We start from the raw sequence: 20792 nt of genomic DNA on the forward strand, positions 1-20792 counted from the left end.
CTCAGTACATCCGGGTAATGTCCCAACAGCTGGTAACCAGGTGCAGTTGCATTTCGGCTCATGGCCAGCCTTGACATTTCTCAGGCATGGTAGTCAGCGATGGTGTTGCCTGTGACCTACGAGTGAGAAAGGACTCACACAAGCTTTACGACTCTTCCCAGAGGCTTGCACCAACTCCTGTGAAATTTGATTCCACTGGGAGGGAGATAGTGTGGTGAAAAAACCAGTGTTAGTAGACATTTATTCTGCAAAAGTATTCTTATTTTTAGAGAGTGGTCCCTTCTGTGGGATAAGAAATGGAGAGCTAAAAGATAAGATTCTTTAATTTTAACCATGCCATCAAAAAATTTAAAAAGCATTTATAACGCGATATTTTTTTTTGCCTGTGTTTAGTGATTCCCACCCCAACCTACCCTTAAATGCAGTAAAACTAAACGTGAAGTCATAGTTACAGACTGACAAACCAGGCTGCACAGTGTTGTACCAGCACGAGCTTATTAGATAGGGTTTTTCAGGTCTCAAGCCACTTACTTTGCGGGTCCCAAGTCACACAGGCGTACTCCGATATAGGTAAAACATTTGAAAGATAAGAAAATTATCTGATTTTCGGAGGAGCTAGGCGGAAGTTTCGTTTAACAAACTTAAACATTCGACACAATCTCAAAGTAACATAATCAACATACTTAGTTCAAAATTTCATGAAAAATAAACTTGTCCATGTCGTGCCACGTGTGCCTTGGCTTTCATTGCATTGCAGGTAGAGAAGTAATCCTTAAGGTATTTTTCTTTCTTTATGCAGTTATTTAATGAATTGATGGGACCTTACCGAATTAAAATTAAAGTGCCATTTTATTAAAAAAAAGCTATACAAAATGAGTGAAATAATTTCAGTAAATTTGGTTCTATTTCCTTTTTTCTGGGCAGAGAAAGGGTGAACAAGAAGCATAGAATAAGAGTTTGTTATTTTTAAGATATGGCTTCTGTATCGAAGGTGATATATATCTATACAGGATGTTTTAGGAAATGTGTTAAATATTCTTTAAAAATCAGTAAAAGGCACCATTTTCTAGCTGTCTTCACAGTTGATTTTTTGTAGTGGCAGGCATCTTAAGAGAGTTGAAGACATCATTTTAAACAGTAATTAGAAAAGATTAAGTAATTAACTTCTTTACAAATGGAGTTAGGCAGTTAAGTCAAATGGGAGCATTGAGGCCCTTCATGCAAAGAACCCACTGTCGTTTTGAGATTTCCAAAAAGTGGCCTCTAGTAATACCTGCAAATTAATGAAATCCTCCTAAATTCTACGATGAAACAGATATGCGAAAGAGCGCAACTGCCATATACGTCTGAGACGTCCAAAATGAGGGAGCGTTGTTATATCAACCATCAACAGACTTCGTACTGTGGGAGTGTGTGCTGCGCTTGTAATTACTGCACGCCTGATGCACATACATTAACGAAAGGGGAAGAACTGCAGCCCTGTAACCGCTGTTTTGAACAGTGATGTCATTGTAGTAGTCTGCTTGTTGCGCTCATCGTGTTATTTGGTTTCGTAGCAGAACTTTCGAGAATTTCATTAATTCTCAATTATTGCTAGAGGCCGCTTTTATGAAATCTCAAAGTGGCAATTGGTTCTTTGCATGAATGACTTCAATTCTCCCATTTTAATTAACTGACAAACTCCAATAATTCAAGTTAATAAATTTCTAATTTACTGTTCTAAATTATGTCTTCAACCCTCCAAGTATGCCCACCGCAACAGAAAAAGCAACCTTAAAGCCAGTGAGCAAATAGTGACTTTTGCTGAGCTTTAAAGAATATTGCCCACATTTCTTGAAACATCCTATGTGTGTGCGTGTATGTGTATATATAAGGGAAAGAAGTGTGTATCTAAGGGCTCGTTTTTCCATGTTTTTGACACAATAATAATGAGATCTAACAGACAATAACGCCAAGGAATGTATAGGGGAAGTTATTAGAACAAATAGAATGTAAATAAGAAGAAAGAAAAGTGGGTGAAAAAGTAACCAGCCGTGAGCAGGAATCGAACCTACGACCTTCGAATAACGCGTTCGATGCTTTAACCACTGAGCTATCACAGCGGCCTTCTCTCCATCCACCTTTTTTGGGGTTTATATGTGAATTTTAGAAGTGGGAGTGTCAGTCAGCGCCATCTGTATGCCAAGTGGCGAGTGTGAAACACCTTTTATGCGCGTGTGTGACGTCACGTAGCACGTGAACTTATTACAAGCGGGCAGCTGACCAACAGTCCCTCGTATACAACCTAATGACACCAAGTCTGCCAGTACAAGACCCTCATTAATGAATAAAGGAAAGAAGTGTGTACCTAAGGGCTCGTTTTTCCGTGTTTGTAACACAATAATAATGAGACCTAACAGACAACAATGCCAAGGAATGTATCGGGGAAGTTATTAGAACAAATGGAATGTAAATAAGAAGAAAGAAAAGTGGGTGAAAAAATAACCAGCTGTGAGCAGGAATCGAACCTACGACCTTCGAAAAACGCGTTCGATGCTCTAACCACTGAGCTATCACAGCGGCCTTCTCTCCATCCACCTTTTTTGGGGTTTATATGTGAATTTTAGAAGTGGGAGTGTCAGTCAGCGCCATCTGTATGCCAAGCGGCGAGTGTGAAACACCTTTTATGCGCATGTGTGGCGTCACGTAGCACGTGAACTTATTACAAGCGGGAAGCTGACCAACGGTCCCTCGTATACAACCTAATGACACCAAGTCTGCCAGTACGAGACCCTCGTTAATGAATAAGGAAAAAAAGTGTGTGTGTATGTATGTATATATATATATATATATATATATATATATATATATATATATATATATATATATATATATATATATATATATATATATATATATATATATATATATATATAATTTGTTTTAACGGGGCCCGAAACACTTTTTGAGCATGGTCAGTAAATGCTGCAATGGGTAGTTGAGGCTCCCAAAAATATGCGATCCAAAGATTATAAGCGCAACACACGGCCTACAATTTACATTTCTCAAAGCCAACTAGAAATTGCCCCCTTTTCTCTTTATAAACGGTGGCATACTAGCTGCGACGGCCTCCACTGGAGAGGCTGGCAGTGCGATCATTTTGATGTCACAAATAGGATACTTCTGCTAGCCTTGCTGCATGCCTTGCAGCATAGTTGTGGAATGCGACGTTCCGGAGAAATTTTGGCGCTCGCGACATGCACTTCTCAATACGTGAAGCTTAATTTGGCCAGCTGGAGATATTATGGCTGCATATATTTCTAGTTCACTATTGGTGTTAGACTTGAAGACCACAATGTGCAGTGCACTAACAGTATATGAATTAATAAAGTAATGCTTTTGTTGCACTGCAGTGGAAGGGCTAGTCATGATTTCAAATATCACCAGTATGTGAGACAAGTGTAATTTTAGTATGCGTGTGCGTGGAGGGGGCAGAAATTAGTACTGCGGTGTAGGGAAATATGACGGGAATTTGGACAGAAATTAGTACTGTAGTGCAGCGAAATATGCTGGTAATTTTGTCAATGTTTGCAGAAAAAAATTTCCGAAATAGGGAACTGTCATGTCTCTGAATGAGAATTCTTCGGCATAGTACGGAATATCATTGTTGATGACAAGTGTAAACCAAGGTGAAAAGTGAACGTATCAGTAGTGAAAAAAGAAAAAGACAGTGATAATCATCCATTAGATTGGAGCCCAACTAAGAAGAGCTGTGGAAGAGAAATCAGTCTTTTGTTTTAAATATTCCACCAGCTCTTCTAGGCATGTGTGGTGATGCACTTAGCTGAGCATTCTCATGTGTCCATTGACAATAATGCATCTGCAACGCACATGTAGAATCTATCACTGTTCGTCGGCTTGTTTCCTTCGTGGTTACAAGTTAAGTAGTTCATTATATTTCAAGTATTCAATAGTTCAAGTATTTTATAACGGATTGGCAGGTTAGCTTTCGTGACATCACTTGTAGTGTCCTCCATGGCGTCAGCTCTAATGGCTTTAAGTAACAATTGTAGCATGCTACTTGAAACACAAGCGGAAGCACAGTCGTGGTTTGCTTGCACGCATCACCAGGTCATACTGGTTTTATAAGTAATGAACTTCAAGGCAACAGGGAAGTATGCAAGCAGCCACAACAGGAATGCGTGGCGGAAATGCAGGGCTCTAACAGACAACACAACACAACCTGGCATCTTATGAGTATCGTCACAATGTAGGAGGTGTCATGTTATGTCCTCGAGGCCAATACCCATGTCTACGGCAATCGGCTGTTTTACTACGTAGTTACCATGGCCGTCACAAGATGTTGCTACGTGTTCGTGATCACACTGCAAGTAAGCTGCACATATAAAAAAAAAACAAGAAATGAAAGTACTTAAGGTCATGAGGCACTGATGAAGGGATGAATCTTCTTACCCCTTTGTCATCCCCCTGCCTGAGTAGCTTTCAGTGCTCTCGTTAACACGAAGGTAAAAAAGCACTCGAAGTGTGTAACAAAGTGTGTAAAAGTTCTCCATGCCATTGCCTAGCAAACACCCCATTGCCTAGCAACAACTAAGTTGCAGCTGCCCACAACCTGTGCTTAACCTCGCTTACCCACGCATGTGCCGAGGAGCAGCAGCCGCCAAGCTATGCCCCGCCGATGAAGACAGTCCTCGCAGCTGCCGGGCCGAGTTCCGCAACATTGCAGCGGCTGGTGTGGCGCAGCATAGCCGCGTGGCAGCTGGCATAGCCAATGCATAGCTCTGTTGTAGCTAGTATAGCCGCATCACGACAGCTTCGAAGTCGGTACTTTCGCTTAACAACTCCATATACCCATAGGTCCATAAATGTAGGTGCGCTTGATTATGTTTAACTATAGCCATGGCTTGACTGAAGAGGGTGTGCACAACCGAAGAAGCCAGTCACTGCAAGTCTCGGCAAACTACGGATTAAAAGCACAATCGTCAACAATGATTGGAGCTCGCCTACGTGGCCCATGAAACTGCTTTAAAGCAGACCCGTACAATGCTTGGCGAGGCGGACGCAGCAAGAACTATGCAAAGTTTGCCCAAGCATGGTGCAAGCCAAGAATGAATGACGAAGGCATCAGCCAAGTAACATCAGCCAAGAAAGCCATATTAACCGCTAAAATCGACCACCTTTGCCACTTTTAACGTGCACGACCAAATGTGTTCTCAACCACCCATTAACAAAGTGCCATACTCTGGCCACCTGTCGTCACCATGCTGCTGATTTGATTGGCTATCATGGGCTGTAGAATGCACGTAAGAAGTGGTAGGGTGGCGGAACCTGTTGGAGTAGATATGAACCACTCCGCGGTTTTTGCCCCTGTTGCCAGATAGCGTGCGTGCAGCCGGGCGCACTGTGTAACGACCTCCGAGACTGCGCACAACCTGCTATGTGTGATCTCGGAGGTATAGAGTGGGTAAAGCTCAAACCGTCAAGCGTACTCATGTGAGCTTTGCGATGTCTTATTCCTTGTTCACACTCTGCCACCTTTCAGCTCATTTATCTCTTAACTTTTTAAAGGTCACAATCACAGGTCTCCCAAGGGCCTTGAAAACATATTGTCAAAATTTCAATGATGATTTGATTGATATGTGGGGTTTAACGTCCCAAAACCATCGTAAGATTATGGCGCCTAAACCATTTCAGCCTCCATTGGAAATGCAGCCGCCGCAGCTGAGATTCAATCCCACGACCTGTGGGTCAGCAGCAGAGTACCTTTGCCACTAAACCTCCGCGGCGGTGCAAAATTTTAATGGTGTACAAGGATACCAATGCATATGGGAGTGTATTACTCTGTTTAAGGGCTTGTGCCGTACGCAAACGACGGCGGTTTTCTGTCTCACAGTGTCATTGCCGTACAAGTACATTTTCAAATCTCTGCTTGAAATCTTGTGTCGTAATGACCGCAATGCATGCTCACTGGGAGCTGCTGCCACCTCCAAGGACTTACGAATAGCATTAGAAATGATTGTGCTATCTTCTTGCGGAGATAAACAAAACTGATTTCTAGCATCAGCGCATCATTGAGTTGGCACTGATGGGCAACGCCCTTTCAAATTTTGGCTTCACCCAAGATCACAACAAAGGCGCGCAAAATTTGATTTTATCATTATCAACACTTCCTTGAAGGGGTGGTGGGAGTTGATTTCCACTTTTATTGGCACTACTCTAAGCTTGTTTATCAATGTCACTCATGGTTATTCTCATACTCCTTAATTAACAAGTTTACTCTGCCCAAGGCAGCCACACGCGCACAAGATGCCGTATGTATGTGCCAACAAAATTCGTCAATGCAAGCGAAGAACAAACACAGGTTTTACATGTGCAGACAGTGATAAGGCAGTTTGCACAGACCAGTGTTTCAAGCAATGCCATTCTGTGGAATACTAATCAACACTATGCAGTTGTGAGTGATACTGACACCAAAATATAATTCCCAAACACATTCTGTACATTCAAAAACTGCAATAGTGTAATCTGACCATCTGCAAAAGTTCCTTGTAGAAAAGTTCAACACTCAAAGGGTTAAAGCAACTAGTTTGTGGCACAGATAATAAATCTGTATCAGCTCCCATGCTTTCGAAATACAGATTATTTTTTGCATAAACAGTTGTGCTTAGCACGGCCTAAAGAGCAGCATCCGCAACAGCAGAAACAGTTTGTTTTTGGTTTAACTGCAACACAATATTTATTTGACTTTTTTCTAATTTCTTCTAAAAGAGGTACAGACTCAAACTTTCAGGTTTCATTTCTTAGCATAACATAGAAAAAAAAAAGCCCAAGCCCTCAACAGCCTAAAAAATGCACTGCTAAATGTGAATGCACCTCAGGAAAGTAAGTACAGTATGACTGTATGACTAGTTTTCGTTACTACTGTACCGTGATGTCACAACGGGGTCTTTTCGCGTGCTCGCACAAGGTATACTGTAACATTTCTACAGCCGTACAGCACCACAGCTCCGTTGGTGACGTACAAGTGGCCATTTTGGAATTTGTGGTGCCTGATATCATCACAACTAGTCAGACAGCTGTGTGAACTCGCCAGAACTAGCACTGTAGCCTGATGTTAGGCTAGTGTCAACGTCCGTAGGTACACTATGATATAATTGGCTTTAGTCAAAATAGAATACCTTATTAGAATTTCCTCAAATTTCACATTTGCTAGGAGCTGTCTCTGCATACAGGACATTTGTACGACAGTAAACTCTGGGTCATTGGCTGAGCCCATCCTCAGCCCAGAAGACTTTGAAAGCTTTGCTGCGCTTTTTGCGGACAACTGGCCTCAGAGACAGACGTTAGTGTCCTATACTGTCCTCTGTCGCATTTTTTTGGTTATTTCTCCCTCTCTTCGCAACATTTCTTTTTAACATCTTTCATTCTCCTCACCCCTTTCCCCAGCACAGGGTAGCCAGCTGGTCTAAGAACTGGCTAACCTCCCTGTCTTTCTACTTAAACTTTCTTCCTCGCCATCAAAAAATGGTGTCAGTACCCCTTTAAAATAATGTTATACACTAAACCCTTTTGCTACCATAAAGCAAACAATCTAACAAATTTATTGAAAATATTTTTTAACTCGGTTTGAAGAGCTTTTGCCTGAATAAATTGGTACCATTCTTTCAATTCAATACGTTCCTTTATTTTAATGATTGCAAAAAAAAAAATAACTGGAATATGGCTTCACTGTACAGCAATACAATGAAAGCCAAGACACAAATGGCACAACATGGACAAAAAAATTTGGCCATCTAGCATCAAGAAACACAACTATGACGAGTGTAGTCATCATTGATTCCATGTGGCACCTATTTTGGTTGATGACGTATATAGTCATCATCGGTCATTTCGGTAGAAAATATGAGGACTATACTCATCAATGGGAGTAAAAGCGTTAAAGCACAACAGGCATGAAGCATTTGTGAAAAAAATATTGTGACGAAGGAACGCGTTTATTTACAGGAAAATGGTTGAGATCGGTACAGCTCAGAGCCAGAAAACCGGCGACCGAGCTGCTCGTGAGCCAGACCGCTTCTACCTCTTCCTCTTCATGCGCCCATCGAGGTGTGTCATTTCCCCCGTTCGCAGACGATGCCCACTGGGCGAGTCAATAGGAAGGTTGGTGGTGATATGGCTTGAGGCGCGCGACGTGTGTCAGCTGTGTCTTGCTAGAGCGCCGACCATTGCTTGTGACGCCGGAGATGACGTATGTGACGTCACTGAGACGGTCAATGACTACAAATGGTCCGGAGTAGTGGGCCAGAAACTTTTGGCATAAACCACGTTTGCGGACAGGTGTCCACAACCACACCAGGTCACCCTTTGTGTAGGCAACGGAGTGATGGTGGGCGTCGTACCGGGTCTTGGAGCGCTGTTGAGATGCAATGGTTCGAAGGCGTGCGACGCGACGGGCTTCTTCAACGCGGCATAGTGACTCGGCAACCGATGTTTCCACATCTAACGTAAAAGGCAGAATGGTGTCGAGGCAACTGCGAGGGGAGCGGGCGTAGAGCAGGAAAAAGGGCGCGTACCCTGTTGTCTCGTGTTTCGCGGTGTTGTAGGCGTATGTGATATAGGGCAGTACTTCGTCCCAGTTTTTGTGCTTGGCATCAACATAAATTGACAACATGTTCGTTAGCGTCCTGTTGGTCCGCTCTACGAGGCCATTCGTCTGGGGGTGATACGGGGTTGCGTGGCGGAATTGGCTGGCAGACAGGCGTAGGATCTCTTCAACGACGTCAGCGACGAACTGACGTCCCCGGTCGCTAATGACGACTCGTGGAGGGCCATGACGGAGAATGATATGCCGAAGCATAAACTGCGACACGTGAAAGGCTGTTGCAGTAGGTATAGCCGCAGTTTCTGCGTAGCGCGTCAGGTGGTCGACGCACACGATGACCCATCGATTGGCACTGGCTGACCGCGGAAACGGACCTAGAAGGTCGACACCAACAATCTCGAAGGGAGAGCTAGGAGGTGGTACGGGATGGAGAGGTCCGGGTGATGTAGTCGTGGGACGCTTGTGACGTTGACATTGTTCGCAACCCGCTACGTATTTTTCTGTGTCGCGTCGCATCTTGGGCCAGTAAAACCTTTGCTGGATGCGATGAAACGTTCTGGCGAAGCCCATGTGCCCACTGGTTGCGTTGTCATGGCAGAACCGAAAAATTTGGGGACGTAGAGCGCGTGGAACTACCAGAAGCAGACGGGCGCCTTGGCCAGAATAATTCTTCTTGTAAAGGACGGCGTCATGGACTACAAAAGAGCTTGAACTGGCCGGGTCATTCGCGGAGGCAAACAGGTGATCTAAGCAATGATCCTCGTGCTGTGCTGTCCGGAAAGCCGCGATGTCAGGAAAATGAGAGTCAATAGCTGTGATAAAATCGTCAAAATTATCAGCTTCACACTCGGTCGTTGGTAGAGGAAGCCGTGACAGGCAGTCAGCGTCTGCGTGGCGATTACCGCTCTTGTAGCGGACCGTGAAGTCAAATTCTTGTAACCGTATGGCCCATCGCGCAAGTCGACCAGATGGATCACGTAGGCTCACCAACCAGCAAAGAGAGTGATGATCGGTGATGACTGAGAAACGACGACCGTAGATGTAGGGGCGAAACTTGTGTACGGCGAAAACGACGGCGAGGCACTCCAATTCGGTAACCGTATAATTACGCTCTGCCTTGCTCAGGGACCGGCTTGCATAGGCGACGACGTGTTCAGCATTGTTGTGTCGTTGAATAAGCACCGCGCCGAGACCAACTCCACTGGCATCGGTGTGGATTTCCGTGGAAGCAGAGGGATCGAAGTGGCATAGTATTGGCCCGGAAGTGAGAGCGAACTTTAGTTGCTTAAACGCTGACTCACAATTTGGTGTCCAGTGGAAAGGGACGTCCTTGCGCAGCAAGTCAGTCAGTGGCTGGGCCTTTTCAGCAAAATTAGGTACAAAGCGGCGAAAATAAGAGCATAGGCCCAGAAAGCTTCGTAGCTCGCGGATAGACTGTGGCTGCTTAAACTTGCTGACGGCGTCCACTTTCTGCGGGTCCGGCCTAACACCAGCTTTGTCCACAAGGTGTCCTAAAACCAGTGTTTGCCGTTCACCGAAACGACATTTTTTTGAGTTCAGTGTCAAGGCGGCTTTCTCCAAACATGTTAGAACAACGTCAAGGCGATGATTATGTTCTTCAAAAGTTCGTCCAAAAATAACCACATCGTCCAGGTAACATAAACAAATTTCCCATTTAAGGCCTCTCAAGACGGTATCCATATAGCGTTCAAATGTTGCCGGAGCATTACACAAGCCGAACGGCATAACATTAAATTCAAATAGACCGTCTGGCGTTACAAAAGCCGTCTTCTCTTTATCAACTGGATCCATGGGAATCTGCCAATACCCGGATCGCAAGTCTACCGAAGAAAAGTAGGAAGCTGAATGAAGGCAGTCAATTACGTCATCAATGCGGGGGAGGGGGTACACGTCCTTCTTGGTTATAGAATTGAGACGCCGATAATCAACACAGAACCTCCAGGACCCGTCTTTTTTCTTTACCAAAATAACAGGTGCAGCCCACGGACTTGACGATTCTTGAATTACACCAGTGGCTAGCATCTCGCCAACTTGTTCAGCAATAACTTTGCGTTCGGACACGGACACGCGATAGGGCTTTTGTCGGAGAGGATGAGCAGAGCCAGTATCGATCTTGTGACGAGCGCGCGTGGTCGGTATCTGAGCCCTAGGCACCGTCCGTGCAAAATCAAATACTTTAGCATGTCTCGCCAGCAGTGCAACCAGGTCTTTGCGCTTCTGTGAGGAAATGGACTTGCTAACCATTTTTGAAAATTCAGCTTCCATACCAGAAGTTTCCGGACCCGCCCTTTCAAGATCGCTTAAAGCTCCAATGCAGGTGCTGCTCTGCTTTTCGAACAGGGCAAGGCGCATACCAGCCGGTAGTACAACCGACTCGGGTGAGCTGTTTATCACCCATAATTGAGCCGTCTCGTCTGCGAGAGATACAATGCACCGTGGTACAAAGATGTTTTTCTTGAGACAAGCTACAGGCAATGGCTCAATCACTATGTCACGTGAATTCAAACTCGAGTTGGTTTCCGAAGTGGTCACTTGTACGCTGGCCGTGGACCACGCTGGCAGAAGTACATCTTTAGCTACAGTGAGGTTACCTTTCTCACAATCAGGCTGCTGGGCGAGAGTAGACAACAGAACCTCACCTGCTCCACAATCCACGGTCGCACGACACTCTCGCAAAAAGTCTATGCCAAGTATAACGTCATGCGTTGATTGAGCCAGTACTGTGAATTCCGCCTTGAACGTTTTACCGGCAACACTAACAGACGCAGTGCAGACGCCGACAGGACGCAAGAATGCGCCGCTCACTGCCCGAAATGTGGCAGGTTTGTCCCAGTGAAACATAACCTTACGGCCCAGTCGTTGCTTAAAAACTAAACTCATCACGGAAACACTTGCGCCAGTGTCTATCAATGCCATCGTGGGAACGTCGTCAACAAGTACCTGAACCTTATTCTGAAGCATAGAAACTGGTGGAGGCATTCTTTGATGAAAATCGGTACGTCCAGCGACCTCACCTCCGTCGGCCGCGCTGGCTAGTTTCCCGGTGGCGGAGACGACATTCGTGACCGGCGCCGTGGAGACGGTGACCGAGGTGGACGGGTGGTGGGCGGCGTTAAGCTGCGCACAGATCCGGGCGAATCACTCCGGTTGATCGGCTGGTAGGCGTGCCGCTCGTCAGTTGGGTTGGGGGGCCAGTAGGTGTAGTCAGGCCGTTGGCTTCGTTGTGCAAACGTCGCGGATCTCTGAGGGAATGTCGAACGTGGATTACGTCGCATTGGGCAAAATCGGGCGATATGTCCACGAACACCGCACTGGTAGCAGACGGGCCGTTCACGGGGCATAGGGAACGTCGCTGGATGTTGAGGGTACGCGGCGCTCTGTTCCCACTGAGACGCAAAAGGAGGTGGATGGCTGTTGTAGCCGTAACGACTGTGGGGAGCATGAGGCGGCTCTACATAAGAAGACGCCGGTGGTGGAGCCCTTAGCTGAGGGCCGCGGTTGGAATAGCTGCGCTCCTCGAAACTCGTAGCATTGATACTTGTGGACGGTGTATCGCACGGTGGTTCTCGGGCGTTCAAGGGCGCGTAAAGGTGACGACGGAGTTCCTCACGTACAATGAGGCGAATCGTTGACGAAAGGTCGGTAGGCACGGAGTCTTGGCACACATCGACAGTGGCGACGGTCGTAACATTGGCAAGGCGTCCGAACTTCGTAGTGATGCGGCGAGTCTTCAGGGCCTCAAACGTTCGGCAGTGCCCAATCACATCGGCCACAGACTCAAGACTCTCCTTGCCGATAAGGAAGTGGTAGACGTCTTCCGCAATTCCTTTGAGAATGTGGCCCACCTTGTCCTCTTCCGTCATGTTGGTGTCCACACATTTGCACAGTTTCAGTACCTCCTCAATGTAGGTTCTGCATGTCTCACCACAAGCTTGAGCTCTCTGCGACAACATTTGCTCTGCACGTTTCTTCTTCGTCGCAGGGTCGCCAAAGCACTTCTTGATCTCCTCCATAAACTGGTCCCATGTTGTCAAGGTGTCTTCGTGATTCTCGAACCACACTAAAGCACTGCCATCGAGAAATAGACCCACGTGGGACAACTGGCTGGCCGCATTCCAGCCATTGGCTCGGCTCACCCGTTGATAGTGGCTGAGCCATTCTTCAACGTCATCGCCAGGTTTTCCTGTAAATGTGCGTGGCTCTCGGTAGTGGAAAGACGGCGCCCTCGCGACCGGCTGCTGGATGTCTCCGTCCAAGTTCATATCTTGAGGTAGTGGTGGCAAGCCCGCTAGTCGACGGCTGCGGCGAAGCTCGTGCTCTTGCGGTTCCGTCGTTAGTAGACGGCTGCTCTCCGGTCTCGCTTGACAGTAGCTGGCTTACCCAGCACCTTCCACCACAACTGTGACGAAGGAACGCGTTTATTTACAGGAAAATGGTTGAGATCGGTACAGCTCAGAGCCAGAAAACCGGCGACCGAGCTGCTCGTGAGCCAGACCGCTTCTACCTCTTCCTCTTCATGCGCCCATCGAGGTGTGTCAATATTTTCATTATGGTGAAGCTGGAGAAGCTAAGAAGTGATTAACCTACCCAACAAAAAAATTGATGGATTCTATAATTACTCACATGAATGCTGCTCTCCTTTCAGGCTTGTGATGTTTCTAGACTTATTTCCAGTTCCACTGCTCAAGGTGAAAGTATCTCCCAAGAACATTGTTACCTTCATGTCAAGGTACAAGCCTGTTCCATTTGATTTAAACAAAAAATTGTATGTCTTATTAGTTGTGCACGCAAAGTGCTGAATATGATCTGTTGCACTTGCTGAAGGGTCTGTGCAGTTGTATTTATCTGGAAAGAAAGAAAAGTAAAACTGTAAAAAAAACGACATTTCAGCCTTCTCCCTACCCCCTCCCCTCCGCCAGACTAAATGAGACTGCCTGCCAGAGTTCAAGATATCTGCCAGATTAACAGGGGTGGAAGCGGGCTTCAGTCTTTTGGAGCAGCTTTGAGAGCAGGAATACTGCGCTTTTGGAGCAGCTTTGATGCAGTAAAAAGAGAGTTTTAGAGCAGCTCTCGAGCAGCAAAAGGTGTGTTTTGGAGCAGATTTCTCGAGTCACACATCACTGTTAATTAGAATTTTCGCTTTCTGGTAAACACATAACATCTCAGTGGCTTTTACTAAGCATGCAATGGTGATCAAGCGACCACACTTACCCAAAATTCATATATATTAAACCTTACAACATCGAAGGTGAAAGCGCAGCAAAAAAAAACAAAACATAAATGGCGTTCTGGACAGCTACTACACCTCAAACGAATGAAAAAAAAATAAATGTCAAAATGTTGCAATGTTCAAAATGTGATTAAAACATTGCATCGAACATGAACAGCAACTCACGACTAGAGATGAGCTACTATCTGATAAATGTTATTTTCATACTAAACCCATAGGGCTCTATAAAAATAAATGTAAAAAACTTAACTTCAGCCATTGAAGTGCCACAGCCAACATGAGAACCACGAGGAAATTTAGGTGCGCTCAGCGCCCCATTACTAGAAAATTAAGTGAAACTTTTTTTATTACGATAGAAATTATATGGGCATTCAACAGGTTTTCGCCGTCGCCGCAATGTTCCACGTAAAGTACAAGTTGGTACCATTCGCCGTGCATTGTACATTCGACCCGCGCATAAAATTGCGCAAGCTGGGGTGATGAGCGCTACTCAAGCTGAGATTAAACAAGACGGCCTATCTTCGTCAATCAGAGGGGGCACGCGTTAGCATCCCACCTCGTGTTAGAATTGCCGTCAAATGCTGAAGCAGAGAGGACACACGGCGCCTGTCTTGAACGAGCATGAAAAGACGCGGGGAAAGGGGGGGGGGGGGGAGGGTCGCTCGAGCAGCAGCCATGAACTTTGATTTTAATAAAGGACGTGGTTGCGACAGCTGGCGCACGCGATATCGGCAAGCATCAGTGCATGGCTCGTAAACCGTTCTACGTGGTGCGCTCTCAACAAGAAGAGATTGTGTGATAAGAGCATTTTCCCCCTGGAGCGGACGTACTTATTCTCTTACACCAGCGTTTTGTATTTGTGAGTGTCACGATGTCGGATCCAAAAGAGTTCGCTGTCAGACTTTGTATTGTCATGGGGTCATGAAGGACGAGAAGCAGCCTCTGTTTGCATGAGTGCACCTTTTAGTACTTGTGCCCGGAAAACAAAACGTCACTCTACAAGCAATACACGCTGTACACTGATAGCAGCTAGCGAAAAACAGAGCATCGGCCGTCAATATTTTGCCACGCAGCAAAATGCGGTGGCATTTATACAAGTGCCATCAAAGATTCCTGCGTTATCGCTAGTAGCGGCGCAAGTTCTAGAGCAAGCTGTAATATACTCATTGTGCGCGTAAGCTTATGGGACGTTTCCAAGATTATGTACATAGTCCCCAGTTATTGGGGTGCGGTTTGCGCAAGACATGCGTGATGGTGTAGTAACAAAAATAGAGAGAAAGGAGAGCGTGTGACATCATCATTATGTCACAAATTGGTGCTATTGCAGCCATCGCTTTACAGATGACACTGATTTTTTTTTTTTTTTGAGTTCATACAGTAAAAAACTTGCCTCACCGTCACCGAACACAGCATCAGGTCAGATTGACACAGCATGGCGCAATTGGCACAGCACTTCCACCCCTGGATTACTTATAAACATAACACATAATGCAAACGGACAAAAATCCCCAATGGGATCCACCCCTATCATAACATGCTTTCCTGTCAGTGAACCAAGCTTCCATATATTGGTAAGCAGGGCCAAGGAGGTTAACAAAGACTTTCCAAACCTATACTAACCAGTGTCTGGAAGCGACACTCCTCTTTACCTTCTTCAATATTGAAGCTAAAGAAGTAGATAACATATTTAAACCACAACCACATCTTTCTCTTTAGTCACACTTCTTTTCCTGTAATGCCAAACATCAGAAGTTTTCCATGCTCTGAGCTTCCTTCTGCTGCCAATTTTAGTGATAGATTTATAAAATTTATTGAGAGGAGAAAAAATACCTGCAATAAAGCATCGTCTTTTGCTTTAAGCTTTTTATAGGCTGACACTAAAGCGAAGGTTTGCAGACATTATTGTCATCAAAGGGCCCCTGAATATTTATAAAGCCAGCATATTTCTGTTCCAGGTTGGACTCATTTGGCGTGGGTCACAGCAATGACACATACATATTTTAATAGTGCGAAGAAATCGCTACATTGCTGCCAACAGCATGAGTGTATCATGGCGACTGCCAGATCCATTTATGATAGATATGAAAGAACCATTCACTCAGCCGTCTTTGGCTAAGAAAGTGGCAAATAATTTAATGCCACAAGAACACGCTTCATATTTGTTTTATAGAAGAAGAAACACATAGGCCTGAACAAAATATTAATGAGAACTAAGAGATAATAATGCCAAGAAAAGTGTCGAGGATGTTGTTAGCAGTAAATGTAGTGTAAATGCAAAGAAGAAAAAGTGGACGAAAAAGTAACTTGCAATGGCCAGAAACCAAACCTGCAAACTATGAATAATGCATCCAATACTTTATCAATTGAGCTACTGTGGCAGCTATCCTGCCGTCCACTTAATAAAGTATTTATGTCCACACATACCCCATATACACATATACAGGGCATCCCAATTATCATGTAGTGCGATTTATAAAAAGAGGAATGGCGTTACACGAAGCAAAGCTAGTGCATATTCTTCCCATTGTACTCTAGAAGCCACTACTAATTTTTTTGTTAATGACAATTATTTATTTAGTCATAATCATATTTGTAACTCAAAAAGTACTTGCCTAATTATCAAAGTGACAATAAGGCAGATGTGCACATGTTGAAACGACATCTGTCTGTGCTACTTTCAACAATGTACTATTGCATGCTCATTTTCCCCTGTAAATAAACAAAGCTTGCAAAATACGAAAAATAGTACATGACTAGACCTCTGCGCGCATCAGAAAGAAGTGCCCTCAAACAAGCTCACTTTGAGATAGCCAGTAGCAATAAAGGAAATGTAGAAAGAAAAAATACGGATCCCGCTATGTGCCACTTCCTGTCCGAAGAAACGTCTCTGACACAGTCAGGCTGCCAATCGTAATCAGAACAGTGATCAGGCTGCGTTATCAATGAGAACAGTTATCCTTGAAACATGAATGATGATAGCGACGTACAAGCAAGTGAAAGGAATCCCTGCAAAACTGTGACACTAGTTGGCACCCGACCTGTACTTTTGCCAATGTGCAAGGTACTGTCTCTGGCAATGAAAAAGAGGCAAAGTGGTTGCTTCCAGTAAGCTTATTTGACGGCACTCCGTCCTTTTGTGGGTGTGAGTGCAGTCTTGTATTTTCATATTTCGTGGGTTTTCTTTATCTACAGAGAAAAATGAGCATGCAATTAATACGTTGTTGGAAGCAGCACAGACGTCATTTCAATATGGGGACATATTTCTCATTGACATTTTGATAATTGGGAAAGTACTGCCTGAGTTAAATATAATTATGACTAATTAGTTATTAGTCATTGGGAAAAAATTAGTAGCAGCTACTTCAGTATACTGGAAACAATATGCACTAAATATGCTTTGCATAACGCCATACTTACCGTATTTACTCAAGTAATGAACGCACTTTTTTCCTAGAAAAATCAGAGCAAAGTTGAGGGGAGCGTTTCTAACGCGGGGTAAACTTTATGATACCTTTTCCGGGAGAAGAAAAAAATGCGGTAATGCAAAAAAAAAATTTGGTCACTTAGCCCTTGGAAATTTACATACGCGTACACTGTTTAAAACAGCTTCTTTGTTGCACTTTACTCATCTTTGGTGGTTGATGGCACTATCTTCTGCAAAGCCATAAAAATGCTTTGCGACTATCTTTTCTCGCAACCATTTAACTGCAACAGTGGTATCTGATTGTAATCTCGAGGGATGCCCAAAACATGCACTCAACAGGGAACGGAGAATAAAGGGACAGTTCGTGGAAAAAAAAAAAAGCTAGGCTAAAAAAAGAAAGGGGGAAGGGGGGTTCACAGGAAGGAACTCAGTCGGTTGGCGCAGACAATTTGGTGACTTGGCTCTCAGTGTGCTTATCAATAGCTGCAATGTCTACACTCACGACCCTCTTGAACTTGAACCCTGCAGTGGGGCACAGATAAAATGGGGGAGGGCGAGGTGCCGCAGACAGAAATACAATAGGCATGCTGCAACAGGTGAGGGGAGAGAGGGAGCGAGCGAGGTGGTTGAGGGGGTTCGGCGAAGTAATAAAAAACAGAAGAGAGCCAACCGGAAGCCCCAGGTGTCAGCTAGCGGGACTGAAGCGAATGAATGTAGGGGATGCGTTTATTACAGATAGAAAAAAAAGCAATAGGGCACGGCACACAGCACTGGGTGAGAGGGAAGGAGGGAGCCAGCCGAAGTGGTTATGGGGGTTGGAAAAGTAATAAAAAACGGAAGAGATCCAATGGGTGAGGAGACACCATGTGTCGGTTAGCGAGACTGCAGCGGATGAATGTAGGGGTTGCGTTTATTACGCGGGGGGAAAAAAATATCCAAATTTGGATGACTGAAATTAGGGTATTATGAGAGTGCGATCATTACGCGAGTAAATACGGTAATTTTTTAGGTCATGCTGCATGATAGTTGGGATGCCGTGTATATACGACAGCCTTTCCAAATATTTCAATGCTTCGAATATTTAAATGCATTTCGATTCAAATTGCTGAAAATTTCAAAGTATTTGAAATGAACGAATAAATGGTATAAGTCTGCATGTAACCCCCCTGTAAAGGTGGTTTCACTGCTGGGTAAAGGTACTAAGCCATGAAAGCGCCTGTCTATATGTATATTATCATCATCATCAGCCTGACTACGTCCACTGCAGGACAAAGGCCTCTCCCATAATCCGCCAGTTAACTTGGTCCTGTGCTTGCTGCTGCCAATTTATACCCGCTAACTTCTTAATCTCATCTGCCCACCTAACCTTCTGTCTCCCCCTAACCCGCTTCCCTTCTCTGGGAATCCAGTTAGTTACCCTTAATGACCAGCGGTTATCCTGTGTACGCGCTACATGCCCAGCCCATATCCATTTCCTCTTCTTTATTTCAACTATGATATCCTTAACCCCCGTTTGTCCCCTAATTCATTCTGCTCTATTCTTGTCTTTTAAGGTTACACCTACCATTTTTCTTTCCATTGCTCGCTGCGTCGTCCTCAATTTAAGCTGAACCCTCTTTGTAAGTCTCCAGGTTTCTGCTCCGTAGCTAAGTAACGGCAAGATACAGCTGTTATATACCTTCCTCTTGAGGGATAGTGGCAATCTACCTGTCATAATTTGAAAGTGCTTGCCGAATGTGCTCCACCCCATTCTTATTCTTCTAGTTACTTCAATCTCGTGGTTCGTCTCTGCTCTTATTACCTGCCCTAAGTAGACATAGTCTTTTACAACTTCAAGTGCACTATTACTTATCTCGAAGCGCTGCTCCTTTCCGAGGTTGTTGTACATTACTTTCGTTTTCTGCAGATTAATTTTAAGACCCACCTTTCTGCTCTCCCTGTTCAACTCTGTAATCATGAGTTGCAATTCGTCCCCCGAGTTACTCAGCAATGCAATGTCATCGGCGAAGCGCAGGTTACTAAGGCATTCTCCATTAACTCTTATCCCTAACTGCTCCCATTCTAGGCTTCTGAAAACCTCCTGTAAGCACGCGGTAAATAGCATTGGGGAGATCGTGTCCCCCTGCCTTACACCCTTCTTGATTGGTATTCTGTTGCTTTCTTTATGAAGCACTATGGTAGCAGTTGATCCCCTGTAGATTTCTTCCAGAATGTTTGTATATACTTCATCTACGCCCTGATTCCGCAGTGTTTGCATGACGGCTGATATTTCTACTGAATCAAACACCTTCTCGTAATCTATGAAGGCTATATATAGTGGTTGGTTATACTCTGAGCATTTCTCTATTACCTGATTGATAGTATGAATGTGGTCAATTGTTGAGTAGCCTGTTCGAAATCCTGCTTGTTCCTTTGGTTGATTGAATTCGAATGTTTTCTTTACTCTGTTAGCAATTACCTTTGTAAATAGCTTGTATACTACAGAGAGCAAGCTGATCGGTCTATAATTCTTCAAGTCCTTATCATCTCCTTTCTTATGTATTAAGATGATGTCAGCGTTCTTCCAAGACTCTGGTACTCTTCCCGTCAGGAGACACCTCGTAAACAGGGTGGCTAGTTTTTCTAACACAATCTGTCCTCCATCTTTCAGCAGATCTGATGTTACCTGATCCTCACCAGCAGCTTTGCCTCTTTGCATGCTCTCCAAAGCTTTTCTTTATTTTGCCTTCTTTGTCCCTTAGTGCATACATCCGACTTTTGCCTATCCCAAGTTTCCTCTTCACTGCTTTGAGGCTTCCTCCGTTTTTCAGAGCGTGTTCAATTCTCTCCATGTTATACCTTCTTACATCGCATACCTTACGTCTATTAATCAACTTTGAAAGCTCTGCCAGTTCTATTTTGTCTGTTGTACTTGACACTTTCATGATTTGACGCTTCTTAATTAGGTTCTTCGTTTCCTGGGAAAGCTTGCCAGTGTCCTGTCTAACTACCTTGCCTCCAACTTCCACTGCACACTCCGTAATAATACTCGTCAGATTATTATTCATTGCATCTACGCTAAGGTTGGTTTCCTCACTAAGAGCTGAGTACCTGTTCTGCAGCGACACTCTGAATTCCTGTACTTTCCCTCTCAGTGCTAGCTCATTGATTGGTTTCTTGTCTATCAGTTTCTGTCGTTCCTTCTTCAAGTCTAGGCGAATTCGAGACCGTACCATTCTATGGTCACTGCATCGTACCTTGCCAACCACTTCCACATCCTGCACAATTCCTGGGTGTACACTCATTATAAAGTCTATTTCGTTCTTATTTTCACCATTAGGGCTCTTCCATGTCCACTTGCGGTTTTCTCGTTTTCGGTAGAAGGTATTCAAAATCCATAAATTATTGCGTTCTGCGAATTCTACTAGTAGCTCTCCTCTGGCGTTTCTAGTACCGATGCCATAATCTCCTACTGCCTGGTCTCCAGCCTGCTTCTTCCCTACCTTTGCATTAAAGTCGCCCATCACTATAGTATA

At 44.6% G+C, this 20792-nt stretch overlaps 1 protein-coding gene across 1 annotated transcript in view; it reads right to left on the reverse strand.

Moving 5' to 3' along the window:
* Positions 1–20792, reverse strand: part of LOC119187713 (cubilin) — a 174414-nt gene that overhangs the window by 139411 nt on the left and 14211 nt on the right. The window contains exon 4 of the mRNA XM_075878533.1: positions 13247–13468. Coding sequence (XP_075734648.1) covers positions 13247–13468 — 222 coding nt within the window. The remainder of the gene's footprint in view (positions 1–13246; positions 13469–20792) is intronic.

The sequence above is a fragment of the Rhipicephalus microplus genome, chromosome X (genome assembly GCF_043290135.1).
Source record: "Rhipicephalus microplus isolate Deutch F79 chromosome X, USDA_Rmic, whole genome shotgun sequence".
NCBI classification, from domain to species: domain Eukaryota; kingdom Metazoa; phylum Arthropoda; class Arachnida; order Ixodida; family Ixodidae; genus Rhipicephalus; species Rhipicephalus microplus.